At 50.1% G+C, this 13,549-nt stretch overlaps 1 protein-coding gene and 1 pseudogene across 1 annotated transcript; both read left to right on the top strand.

Moving 5' to 3' along the window:
- Positions 1–1,859: 1,859 nt before the first annotated feature.
- Positions 1,860–12,632, top strand: LOC109777803 (disease resistance protein RPM1-like; annotated as a pseudogene).
- On the top strand, positions 2,345–10,253 carry LOC141027940 (uncharacterized). Its single transcript, XM_073505607.1, has 2 exons — positions 2,345–2,729; positions 9,862–10,253. The coding sequence occupies exons 1-2, from the start codon at positions 2,388–2,390 to the stop codon at positions 10,018–10,020; spliced, it is 501 nt and encodes a 166-aa protein (XP_073361708.1). The 5' UTR covers positions 2,345–2,387; the 3' UTR covers positions 10,021–10,253.
- Positions 12,633–13,549: the final 917 nt, after the last annotated feature.

Genomic DNA, 13,549 nt, shown 5'->3' with positions numbered 1-13,549 from the left:
TACATGATAGACCTTATACATATGTAGCCTCTCGCCCAAATCAACGGTATATACCTGTACATGGCATGGAAAATTGTTTGATGTTTGTCGTTGTACATGTCCTAGATTCACAAAAAAAAAAAAAGCAAGTATCTGGGAAGGATGAACTAATTCGAGCATTGCATTTGACTTGTTCAAACTTGTATGTGCCTGCCATTGTCATGGATTCATGCTTGAAGTTAGTGCGGCTAACTAGTATTACCTCCGTACGTTTTGGTAAAACGTCTTATATTTTGTTAGGGGATGCAGCGTTTCGGCTCCCGAGCTCATCTACTCCCTTGATTGAACAGTAAAATAAAAAAAATACTAGGAAAATTCAAAAAAAAGGCATGAAAGATGTTCGAGGGCGTGATTCTGTGCCAAATTTGGCAGTATTATATAGTTCATGTCCTTATCCGATACTATCATTCTTATAGTTCGGGCATTTCTAACCGATCCCCTAAAAATTAGCGGAATAAAACTCTTAGTGGAGTATATATACTCCATTAAAATGTCACCGCACCTAGCCGATCTCCTAAAGTTAGCGGAGTAAAACTAAATTTGCACAAGTTCGATCAAATTTGAACCGAAAGATGATGCATTTAAACACAAGTCCAACACATAAAGTTCTCGCAACCGAACATTAAACATAAACTAAAACTAAAACTAAACTTAAACTAGTTTTGGCCGAAGAGGTCGAGCCAATCCTTCTGGGTGAGGCCACCGTTGGTGAGAGTCGGGTCCGGGCCGGTGCCATCGTCGTCGTCGTTGGGGAAGACGCTCCGCCACTCCTCGATGTCGATCTCGTCGTCGCCGCCCACCTCACGGCCCGTGTTGCCGCCCTCCCGGTGCCTGCGTTGCTGATGTCGTTGCCGCCCTCGTCGTCAAAGATGACGATAACTTCGCGTTCATTGATGGTGAAGATCACCCACTCCGCCTCCACAAGCTCCAGGTACTGCCGGCGGAGCTCATCCATGTAGGCCTCATCGACGCTTCCTTGCCTCCCTGTCCTTCCGCGCCATCCTTGTGGTCACCACCCCCGGCTCCGGCAGGACGAGGTGGACCGGAGCCGTACCGAAGGGAAAGTTTAGCCGCGCGTCACGACCGTGGAATTGGACCTGCCACTGGTCATATTCCATGGCCGCGAGCTCGGCGGTGTGGAAGGAGCCGACCCACTTCCGCTTGTGGGTCTCGCAGTCGGTGATTTCGGCCACCCGCGTCCCCCACGACCACTGTCGGACGCCCATGTAGGTCCTCATCGGCGGCCGCAGCAGATGGAGGTCCGGGAAGTCCTCAAACCGCATGGGAGGCGCGGCGGCGGCGACTCGAAGCAGCCGCGGACGACGACCCGCTGGCGTGGCGGCGCGGATCCGCGCTGTGGGTCGGCACAGGGGACCAGTGGCCATCGCGTCCAACCATCGGGAGGAGGGAGGGCAGGGGATCGGGGCGGGGGTTGGGGGGTGGGGTGGAAGAGGAGGCGGGGGAGAGGAAGAGAGAATGGGAAATTTTACTCGGCCGCCGCGAGCCTGAGTAAATATAAGGAGAGGATTGGGGATTTTACTCCACTAACGGTTATAAAGGATCGGCTAGGTTCGGTTTGGAGGAGATGAAAGCCAAATATACTCCCTACGGCGGGATTAAGGGATCGGTTAGAAATGCTAACAGACCGGCTGTAGGACGAAGACGCGTGCAGGGAGATGCTCTGCTGGAGGGATCTGATCCAAGGGCTATATGCGAGGGATCAGACGGCTCCGGAGGCTCTTTCGCACGAAATTCACTCTTATCACCGCGTACTCTTATACTTGAATAATATTCGTCAGATCAGATCGCGCGTTGTACCACTTGTGTTATAGATATGTTCCATTCGTCCTCTTCCTCCGGTACCCAAGTCAAACTGCTCCTCCGATAGCAAGAATCCTCCACATCTGAGCTCAAAGCCTCAACCTCAAGAACCATGGCGGAGGGTGTTGTTGGGCTCGTGGTGGCGACGCTCGGCGCGGCGCTAGCGACAGAGGCGGCGTCCTTCGGCTGGTCGCTGGTCGCCAAAGAAGCCGCCGCCCTCAGGGACGTCTTCTGCAAGATCCGCCGGTCCAAGGCGGAGCTGGAGAGCATGCAGGCCTACCTGCACGAGGCGGAGCGGTTCAAGGACACCGACATGACCACCGCCGTCTTCGTCGGCGAGATCAGGCGCCTCGCCTTCCAGATGGAGGACGTCGCCGACGAGTTCACCTACAAGCTGGAGGACAGCAAGCACGGAGGGTTCGCCGGCAAGTTGAAGAAGCGGCTCAGGCATATCAAGACCTGGTATCGCCTGGCAACCAAGCTCCACGAGAGCAAAGTCTGACTTACATCTTCTGTTGGTTGATAGAATGAGCGGGGCGACTAGGGACGGGTCTCGCGACCGGCGAGTCGGAGGACGGTTCTGGGCGCTAGTGGAGAGTGACGAGGAGGAGGACGAAGACGACGGCCGGCATCTTGACGCCGGCTCGCCGGAGACGGCGTCACCTACGCCTTCAGATCACATTTGCGAGGCGTTCAAGAGTGGATATTCTGAGGATGAGGTTGCGCGGTTGGTAGATGAGGCGATCCCGCAGGACGATCCGGCGAGGACTGGACTGGAGAAGACGGAGAGGATCGAGATTGTTCGGCGCGTCGTGCATCGGAGGACGGCGGCGACGGCGATCCGGCCATGGCGTGGCCCTCTTCCAAAGGTACGTCTTCCGGCCCTTACGTTTGGTGATTATCTCGGTTCGGAATGGAAAGTTGTGCCCAATCGCCGGAAGAAGGGCCGGCGGCCGGAGCTGACGGTGGTGCAGCCGTCCGGTGAGATCCCGATCGGGGTAGCCAGGAGGCTGCGTTTGAATTCGTTGATGGGCTTGGCTGGGCCGGGAGATCAGGCAGATGGGTGTGAGGCCCATCGGGCGGCATCTCCGTGTGGGCCAGAGTTAGCCGGGTATGAGGCCCAGGCTAACCCGGTCTCCACAGGCTCTACGGGCGACGAGGCACATAGCCTTTGCATGCGTACGTGCGATCGTGTTTCGTCGTGCGTTCTTTCTCCGCCGACGCAGTGCCCTAGGTTTAGGCGCCGCGAAGGTTCATCTGGTTTCCGTCGCTGTGGTCCGGGCAGGGCGACTCGGATCCCTCCCCTGATGGCGGGACGGGGGGATGCTGCGGCCTCCGGCCCCAACAAGCAGGCGCTCGCCGGAGCGCCCCCGGCAGCCCGTGGTGGCGATGTTCCACAAGGCCAGCGGCCGGTGCTGCCGACTGGCCGTGGTGCGCCACAGGGGTCGCGACCTACAGCTGTGACCGGACGAGGCGCCCCGCCAGGGCCGCGACCTGCGCAGGCTGTGGGGGCCGTGCCAGCCGCAGGGCGCAGTGCTCAAGGTCTCCGGCCGCAGGCGCCATCTACTGTTATGCCGATGGCTGTGGGGCGCGGTGCTCATGGACTCCGACCGCCGGCGCCGGCTGCTACTCTGCCGATGGATGTGGGGCGCGGTGCTGCTCCGCCAAGGCCGCCGATGACTGCGCATGTCGGGCGTGGCAACTCTACGCAATTACAGCAGACCCAGGCCCCTGTCGGGTCTCAGCCATGTGCCGCGCCGCCGCCACACTACGTCGCGAGGCCGGCGCAAAAGCGCTCGGGCCCAACACAGACAAGGCAGAACTCGGTGGCTAGTGAGAACTTTGATACGCCCCGGGGACAGTGGGGGGACGACGGTTATGATGCTTATGGGGATGGCCAACACCGTGGCTCCTCATCCACGGGAGGTGGTCGTGGCTATGCCTGGCAGAGTGATGGTTCTGCTGAGAGGCCTTTTCTCGGCCCTCCGGGTGGTTTTGTCGAGGGAGCGTCTGGACCAGACTACCAGTAGAGAGGTGGCTACCGTGGTAATCGTGGTGGTGGTCGCGGTCGGTACCGTAACAGACAGCCTCCGCCGCCGGTCGTTGTTGACCATTCGGCCTCTGTCGCTGCCGATCCTGTTCAGACGACTGACCTGCCTAGCCAGGCGATGGAGGTCGTGACGGCACTGGCCAATGCGGAGGTTCCTGGGACTGGGGTTTCAGCTGAGGCAGGCGATAGGACTGATTCAGAGAGAGCGTCCAAGTGGGCGCGTAAGAAGGAGAAGATGTTGTGTTATCGATGTGGTGAGAAGGGTCACTTCATTGCTGAGTGTGTGGCGGAGTTGTGCGATTCTTGTGGTAAGCCAGCACATGACACTGGGGATTGCCCGTTTTTGCGTGATCAGGTTCCGGCTCTTACAATGTATGGAGTATATTGTGCTGAGTTGATGTTCTTTGAGTCCCCGGCCACGAGAGAGATTCCGGAGGAGGCGCAGAGTTTGACCACTGGGATTGTGAAAGTTACCCAGGGTGAGGTGACCGAGGCTCAGATTGTGAAGAGACTTCAGGAACTGGCTCCAGGTGACTTCCAGTGGGATCTGCTTAGTCTTGAGGCTAATGTTTTTAAGGTTAATTTCCCAACTTTGGATGATTTGCAGAGATTGCTGAGCTTTGGCCTATGCAGAGTTCCTGGCACTACATGCATTCTGGAATTTCACGAGTGGGAGAAGGTGGAGCCTAAGGGCAGGCCTCTTACTCAGGTTTGGTTGCGGTTTTCCGGGGCTCCATCTAAGCCTCTGCAGGATGCTCGAGTTGTGGCTAGTATGGGCATCATGGTTGGGAAAACTGAGAAAGTGGATATGGCGTTTACCCGTGCTCATGGGGTGGCTCGACTTCTAGTGAGTGTTCTGGACATTGAGTTCGTCCCTGATATGGTAAACTGGACGTACAGGGGCGAGGTTTTTCCCCTCGAGATTGAGTTTGAGGATGCAGCTCTGTTTGCTGACGTGATAAATGGGGCTGATGTGGATATGCACGAGGGTGACGACAGTGCGGGTGCTAAGGGGGCACCGACTGATGAGGCTAGTCGAGAGGGGTCTAACGGATCAGGCCCTGTTGTTCAGCTACCCGGGGATGGGGCCGGGGTTGAGCCGGCATCATCTCCCTCGTTGCCTATGACTTCTCTGCGATTTGGGTCTTTTGAGCCAGCCTCTGCTCCTCCCAGACTTTGGAGTGAATGGGTTGATTGTGATGATGTGTTTGAGAGTACGCTTTCTATGTTGGAGTTTGATGCTGCTGACAGGCCCATGATCGGCGGCTTGGTGAGGACGCCCTCGGCGATGACTGTGGTTGGAGGTGGGGAGGTGGAGCCTGTGGTGGCTTCTCTTTTCCTAGATCTCCCAGAGGTTGCGTTCACGGAGTTGACGTTTGAGTCAGAGGTTGTGCTTGGGGGAGGGAGTCCGGGGCAGGTGGCCTCGGCTTCCACCCCTCTTATCCGCACGCCGGCGATGATGACGTCGGCTGGCTGTGGGGGAGGCGGCCCGAGGCAGGTGGCCTCGGCCTCTTCTCCTCCGGCGGCGGCTACGGCGGCCACGACTCCAGTGGCGCTGGGGGGGGGGGGGGGTCTGGGGCAGGTGGCTCCGGTCCCCCCTTCTTCTTCGGCGGTCAGGATGGCCGCAGTTCCTACGGCGCCGGCGCTACCCTCTGGGATGAGGGATGGAGCGGGAGGAGGGCTCGGGCAGGCGGCCCCCGCACTTCTCTATCCTGACGCACCTGTGATCCAGAGCCTCGGTTTGGGGTATTCGTCCGTGGGGCATGGGAGCCTACTGCCACCTTCTCCGGTAACTTTGGTTGACCCTTTACGGGATTCAGGGCGAGGTTTTACTCGGGAGGAGGTCATTGCTTTTGGTGGGATCCCTGACCCGGTCTCTGCGGGGAGACGGATGAGTGCTCGCATCCAGGAGCAGCCGGAGGTTGATGACATGTAGCAGAGGTGCGCTATGAGGGCGGCCAAGCTTCGTGACGCTGAGGTCACTACTGATATGTCTGTCAACATATCGCATTCCATTTTGCATTTTTCTAATGAGGAGATTATAAATAATGCAAACAAATTAGGAGTTTCGCTAGGGACTAACGATAGTGAAATTTCCAGCTCGGTGAATGATCTCTTAGATTTGGAAGCGGAGCGTGCTTTAGAAACTATTCAAAATCTAGCAACGGTTCAACCCATGAATGATTATGAGATTGAGGCGTTGGGGGTCAGAGTGCTCGATAATCTGTGTGCGGATCTTGCACCATCCACGCCTGAGTCTGAGGAAGATGATGTAACCCTAGAGGATGCAGTAGTTAGACCCGCTGAGCCCGGTTATGAGGACCGGGTGGAAGATCATAGTAAACCCAAACGCAAGTGGAAGCGGAAGATTTATCCCGTTTCTGCGGTTCATAGGAGTGCTAGGATTCGGACTACCAAAAAATTTCATGATGAACTATGAAAGGAATCTTTTGGAATAGTAGAGGTCTGAAAGACTTGGCTAAAAGAAGGTTTCTTGCAGAGGCGTCTCTGGAGCATAAATTAGATTTTATTGCTCTCTCAGAAACTGGTAGAGATAATTTTGCGCCCCAGTTTCTTAGCACTCTTTCGGGCGGTGTTGATTTTGATAGGCATTGTCTTCCTCCACGAGGAAGATCGGGTGGGATCTTGCTTGGAGTGAGATGCGATTCGCTGGAAGTCCGATCTGTAGTGATGGGTGACTTCGCAGTTAAGTTTCGAGTCAGGTCTAAAGCTGATGGTTTTAACTGGGCTCTGGTGGCGGTATATGGTGCCGCACAGCCCGAGCTTAAACCGGAGTTTTTGGCGGACCTTGTTCGAATTTGTGGATCAGAGCAGCTCCCAATTTTAGTTGGGGGTGATTTCAATATCATTAGGAGGAGAGACGAAAAGAATAATGATAATTTCGACGGCAGATGGTCGTTTATGTTCAATACCATTATTGAAAGCTTGGATCTGAGAGAGATAGAGCTTTCTGGTAGAAAGTTTACTTGGGCAAATGCTTTGCCTAACCGGACATATGAGAAGCTTGATCGAGTTCTCGCGAGCGTTGAGTGGGAACAGAAGTTCCCTCTCGTAACGGTTAAGGCTCTCTCGCGCGGAATTTCTGATCACACACCTTTATTCGTGGACTCAGGTGAGCCGAGCCACGTGGGAAACAAAAACTCCTTTTCTTTCGAGATAGCATGGTTTGAACGAGAAGGATTCTTGGATCTGATTGCCCGGGAATGGGCTAAGGATGCAGGAGGTAGGACCTCTGTTGAGCGATGGCAGAATAAGATTAGGCATTTGAGAAGTTTCTTACGGGGCTGGGCTAAGCATCTTAGTGGAATTTATAAGGTTGAAAAGGAAAGGCTCCTTTCTCTTATTCAGACCCTAGACTTAAAGGCTGAAAACACGATTTTGCAAGCCGCAGAGTTCCAGGTTAAACTAGATGCGGAGATGAGGTTGAAAGAACTTCTCCGCGAAGAAGAATTGAAGTGGGCATTGCGGGCTCAGGTCCGCAAAGTTGTCCAGGGGGACGCGAACACTCAATTCTTTCACTTGATTGCTAATGGTAAGCACAGAAAGAAGAGAATCTTTCAGCTTGAACAAGATGAAGGAACTATTTTAGGACAGGACAACTTAAAAGTACACATAACCGAGTATTATCAGCAGTTATTTGGACCTCCGGAGGATAGTTGCATGTCCCTTGATGAGTCTAGGACTAAGGATGTGCCTCAGCTAACTGCCACTGATAATGATATTTTGGTTGCCCCGTTCTCGGAGAAGGAGGTGTTTGATGCTATAGCACAGATGAAAAATAATAAGGCTCCCGGGCCTGATGGTTTCCCGGCCGAGTTCTACAAAAAGTGTTGGCATATTATTAAGGGGGATTTGTTACCAATGTTTCATGATCTTTTCTCTGGTCAGCTTCAATTATTTCACTTAAATTTTGGAACAATAACGTTGCTTCCTAAGAAAACGGATGCGGTGAGAATAGAGCAGTTCAGGCCGATCTGCCTTCTCAATGTTAGTTTCAAGATTTTCACCAAGGTTGGGACAAATAGGCTCACACAGATAGCGCATTCTGTGGTGCACCATTCCCAAACTGCTTTCATGCCGGACAGAAACATCCTAGAGGGGGTGGTCGTCCTTCATGAAACGCTCCATGAAATCCACTCAAAAAAATTAGATGGAGTTGTTTTTAAGGTGGATTTCGAGAAAGCGTACGATAAAGTCAAATGGCCTTTCCTCCACCAGGCATTGCGTATGAAAGGTTTTGATGAAGCCTGGCTTCGCCAGGTTGAATCGTTCACGCAAAAAGGGTGTGTTGGAATCAAAGTGAATGACGATATTGGTCACTACTTCCAGACACATAAAGGCCTGAGACAAGGGGATCCGATGTCCCCTATCCTGTTTAACATTGTGGTTGATATGTTAGCAATTATGATAGGAAGGGCTAAGGACGCTGGTCAAGTGGGTGCCTTGGTACCTCATCTTGTTGATGGAGGAGTGTCTATCCTTCAGTACGATGATGATACAATCATCTTTATGGAGCATGACTTGGCAGAAGCGAGAAATATGAAGCTGGTGTTATGCCTTTTTGAACAATTAACCGGGTTAAAGATTAACTTTCACAAAAGCGAGTTGTTCTGCTTTGGTAGAGCCAATGATGAACAAGAGGCTTATAGGCAATTGTTTGGGTGCGAGTTGGGGGCTTTACCTTTCACTTACTTAGGTATACCAATCCACCACCGTAAGCTGACAAACAGAGACTGGCGCTGCATTGAGGACCGATTTGAGAAGAAACTGAGTTGCTAGAAGGGCAAGCTTATGTCATACGGAGGCCGATTAATTCTGATAAATTCGGTACTCACGAGTATGCCTATGTTTCTCTTATCGTTCTTTGAAGTCCCAGTTGGAGTCAGGAAAAGACTGGACTTCTATCGATCGCGATTCTTTTGGCAGGGTGATGAACTAAAAAGAAAATACCGTCTAACTAAATGGGATATCATCTGTAGACCGAAAGACCAAGGGGGTCTCGGTATTGAGAATCTTGAAGTTAAGAACAGATGCCTTCTCAGTAAGTGGCTGTGGAAGTTATCGAGTGAGACTGATGCCACTTGGGCGCAAATCCTCCGTAGCAAGTATCTTCAGACCAAAACTTTGTCTCAGATGACAGTAAGGCCGACTGACTCGCCTTTCTGGAAAGGGCTTATGAAAGTCAAACAATCCTTGTTTAATAGGACAAAGTTTACTATTGGTAACGGTGCTAGTACGCGATTCTGGGAGGATACTTGGCTCGGAGAGACACCCTTAGCCATTCAATACCCGTCTTTATATCGTATCGTTCAACGACGCGAGGTGTTTGTTGCAACGGTATTTCAATCTATCCCCCTTAATATTCAGTTTAGAAGGGCGCTAGCGGGCAATCGTTGGGAAGAATGGCTCCGTCTAGTTAGTAGACTGATGGAGGTTCAGCTTTCTCAACAACCCGATGAATTACGCTGGAAGCTAACTAGGTCTGGAGTATTTACCGTTAAATCAATGTATATTGATGTTATCAATTCGAGCTTCATTCCTAGATCCAAACATGTTTGGGCGGTCAAAGTTCCTTTGAAAATAAAAGTGTTATGTGGTTTCTCCATAAACAAGTTATTTTAACCAAGGACAACTTGACAAAGCGTAATTGGACAGGTCCTACTAGGTGTAGTTTCTGTGATCGGGATGAGACGATCAAACACCTTTTTCTTGATTGCCCGCTAGCCAAAGTTCTATGGCGGACGGTCCATATTGCTTTTAATATTACTCCACCGAGTTCTGTCAACACGTTATTTGGGACGTGGCTTAACGGGATAGAGCCCGACTTAGCGAGACATATTCGCGTAGGAGTCTGCGCCTTGCTGTGGGCAATCTGGAATTGCAGAAATGATTTGGTTTTTAACAGGACAACACGCATTCATTTTTTGCAGGTTATTTTCCGAGCCACGGCGTTGATCCGTTCGTGGTCGCTACTCACTCCGACGGAGGCCAGGGAGCATTTGGTTACTGGATCTATCCGCTGGGAGATGGTAGCTCGGGATATCTTCAACCGGTTTGGATGGCGGTCATGTAATAGGATAGGCAATTAGTTTACCTATCTCTAATCTTTGCCAGCCGGTTGTGGCGTCCTCTTTTTGGCTAGTTTGTATTCTAGCTCTTCTGGCTCTGCATGAGCTCCTTTTATTGTCTTTTGGAGACTTTTAGACCTTTAGATTTGTTTGGAACATATTTATTTGTTTAATAAGAGGGCCGTATGCATCGTTCTGATGCAGAGGCCGGGGAATCCCCTTTTCGAAAAAAAAAGAAAAAAAAACAAGCTCCACGAAATCGAAGGGAAGCTGCAGGATGCCAATCGGAGGAAGAAGGATTACACCGTCAGATCTTCTTCTGCTGCCAGATCGACGAGTCAAGGTCAAGCTCTGCACTTCACCAAAGATGAGGACCTTGTGGGGATCGAGGAGAATAAAGACAAGTTGGTACATTGGCTGACTGCTGCTGGTGGTGATGGTGATGATTTGGAGCAGAGCAGCATCAATGTTACCACGGTGTGGGGGATGCCTGGTGTTGGTAAAACCACTCTGGTCGCTCATGTGTACAACATGGTGAAATTGGATTTTGACGCTGCAGCGTGGGTAACTGTGTCGGAGAGTTACCGCCTCCAAGATCTGCTGAAGAAGATAGCCGCCGAGTTAGGCATCATAGTCAACATTGCCAACGTTGAGATGAGAGGCCTAGCAGAGTCCATCCATAACTACCTTCAAGGTAAAATTTACATTTTGGTCTTGGATGATGTTTGGATTCCGCTTGTTTGGTTGGAGATAAGGAATGTCTTTCCAACATCTAATTGTACGGGCCGATTTGTTATCACATCAAGAAAGCATGAAGTGTCACTGTTAGCAACTGGGGAGTCTGCACTTCACTTGGAACCGCTACAAGCACATCACTCCTGGCCATTATTTTGCAAAGGAGCCTTTTGGAATGATGATGATAAGGAGTTCCCGTTGGAGTTGCAAAAATTGGCTTGGAAGTTCATAGCAAAGTGCCGAGGCTTGCCTATTGCTATTGCATGCATTGGCCGCCTACTCTCCTGCAAACCCCCAACTTTTGCTGAATGGGATAATGTGTACAGAGGTTTGGATTCACATTTGATGAAAGATGTGATCCCTGATGTTCATATGATTCTAAAGGTCAGCTTGGAGGACCTTCCATACAATTTGAAGAATTGTTTCTTACACTGTGCATTATTCCCAGAAGATTATGTATTAAAGAGGAGGACGATATATAATGAGGCAGTGGATTGCCGCAGGGTTTATCAGGGAAAAGGAGGAGAGCAAAATACTGGAAGAAGTGGCAGAGGGATACTTGATTGAGCTTGTGAACCGAAGCCTACTACAGGTAGTGGAAAGGAATTATGCTGGACGACTTAAGCACTGCCGGATGCATGATGTCATACGCCTCCTTGCCCTCAACAAAGCCAAGGAGGAATGCTTTGGTAAAGTTTATGATAGCTCTGCTACTGGGACATCCTCTGTAGAGGGTGCACGTCGCATATTTGTCCAGGGGGAAACATCAAACAAATGAGCCGATCTGGCGCAACACATCTCCGTGGACTCCATGTATTCGGGTGGTATATTGATATTGATTTGCTGAAGCCTATCCTAACCTCTTCGAATTTGTTGTCAACATTGGATCTGCCCAACGAGGTATTCAACTTGTTTAATCTGCGGTATTTGGGCCTTAGAGATACCTATATCGAAAGCCTTCCTGAAGCAGTGGGGAGATTACAAAACCTGGAAGTCTTGGATGTTTACAGAGCTAAGATGACGTGTTTGCCAAACAATGTTGTGAAACTTCAGAAGTTGAGATACCTGTACGTATATACTGCTGGTGATTTACATGCAGGTGTAAGTGCAGTCAAGGTGCCTGTTGGCATACAGCATTTGGCAGGGCTGCGGGCTCTACAGTGCGTCAAAGCCAGTTCAGAATTTCTGCGTGAAGCTGCAGTTCTGACAGAGCTAAGGACGTACATTCAGTGTGTGATGTGAGAAATGAACACTATGCTGACTTGAGCAATGCTATCACCAGAATGAGCCATCTTGCCCATCTCGAAATTATCGCTGCAGCTGAGAATGTGGTGCTGTGGCATGCAGGGCTATTTTTACCTCCAACCCTTTCTGTGCTTGGTTTAGTAGGGCAGCTAGATAAAACATCGATGCCGCAACTTTTCTCTTCTTGGTCACACCTTAATAACCTTACCCGGTTGAACCTGACATTCTCCAATATTAATGAGCAAACCTTTTCCTGTCTGTCCGTACTAGGTGATTTACGGTTTCTTGAGCTAGCTAAGGCTTTTGAAGGGAAGAGGTTGGAATTTTACGCAGGGTCATTTCCAAAACTTCGGTTTCTATACATATGGTGCACACCACAACTCAACCAAGTGGAAATAGAGGTGGGCGCAATGCAAAACCTCGTCAAGCTATCGTTCACAGACTGTCCTGAGCTAAAGCTTCTTCCACATGGCATCGAACACCTTGTAGCCCTTGAAAAATTAATTCTGGAAGACACATCAGAAGAGTTAATAGAGAAGCTCTGTCAGAAGAGAGGTTCAGATGAATATAGCGAAGATGCAATGAGGATTAGCCACATAAGGAATGTTACAGTTGTACTGAGCCATAAAGGACTTTGGGAAAGGATTTGGTGATTGTCAGTGCTTCAAAGGTTGGGTTTTGCTGTTTTGTCTTTCGTGCATATATTACATATTGACAAAATTAAATTAGCAATTGGTAGCTAGCCACATATTACATATTGGTACGGATTTGTTACGAGTTTCTCGACTAAAGCTAATTAATGTGATTCTTTTCTCTTTGCTCATCCGTATCTTCCTCACCTAGACCAGGATTAGGTTTAGGTGAGCGTGCAGTTTATAGTTCCGCCTGATTTCACAAACACATTTGTGGAGAAAAAGGTTGAGTCCCAGTGGTCCAACATTGAGCTTGAACAAAAGGTGCACATCTTGACATGATTCAGTTATATAGTTAGATGTCAGCAAATGCAGGCAATTATCATCGAAGTGCCAACTCTGCGTTTTTTTAGGAACAGGCACAAGCAGCGTCCGGCTTTATAAATTAATAAAGCCAACAAGGCCTAGCTAACTTTGTGGTCTGTAGTCTGTACAAAGCTGCTAACCTGTTTTGTTTTTCTTTCCAAACACGCAAAACAGTAGGAGAATGCTCGTACTGACATCTTTTAATTAATAATGTATTGCATGTTGCATCTTGGCAACCCACCCCACTATCAACTAATCAGGATAATTAATCAGGTTCCGTCCGGAGTTTACACTACGGAATTACAAAAGGTGGATACAAAATCAACAAGGGAGGGCTTAACCCTATGAATTGGAAGGGCAAAGTCAGTCTTGAATCTTTTCTTCTAGGCACATGGATCAGTGGGATCCCCTGAAAGATTTTGCCATTGTGCTCCTTCCAAATGCTCCATGCTAACCTGTGTTATTAGGAAAAACTAGTTTAGTTGCTTTCATCGTCTTTCTGATCGATATTTGTGGTCTACAAAGTGCAGTGAAGTATGGGATGAATTGCTGCCAACATTGAGTATTTTGCT

This window comes from Aegilops tauschii, chromosome 1 (assembly GCF_002575655.3).
Source record: "Aegilops tauschii subsp. strangulata cultivar AL8/78 chromosome 1, Aet v6.0, whole genome shotgun sequence".
Classification (NCBI taxonomy): Eukaryota; Viridiplantae; Streptophyta; class Magnoliopsida; order Poales; family Poaceae; genus Aegilops; species Aegilops tauschii.
The sequence above is the reverse complement of the archived record's forward strand: the minus strand, read 5'-3'. Positions and strand labels throughout refer to the sequence as shown.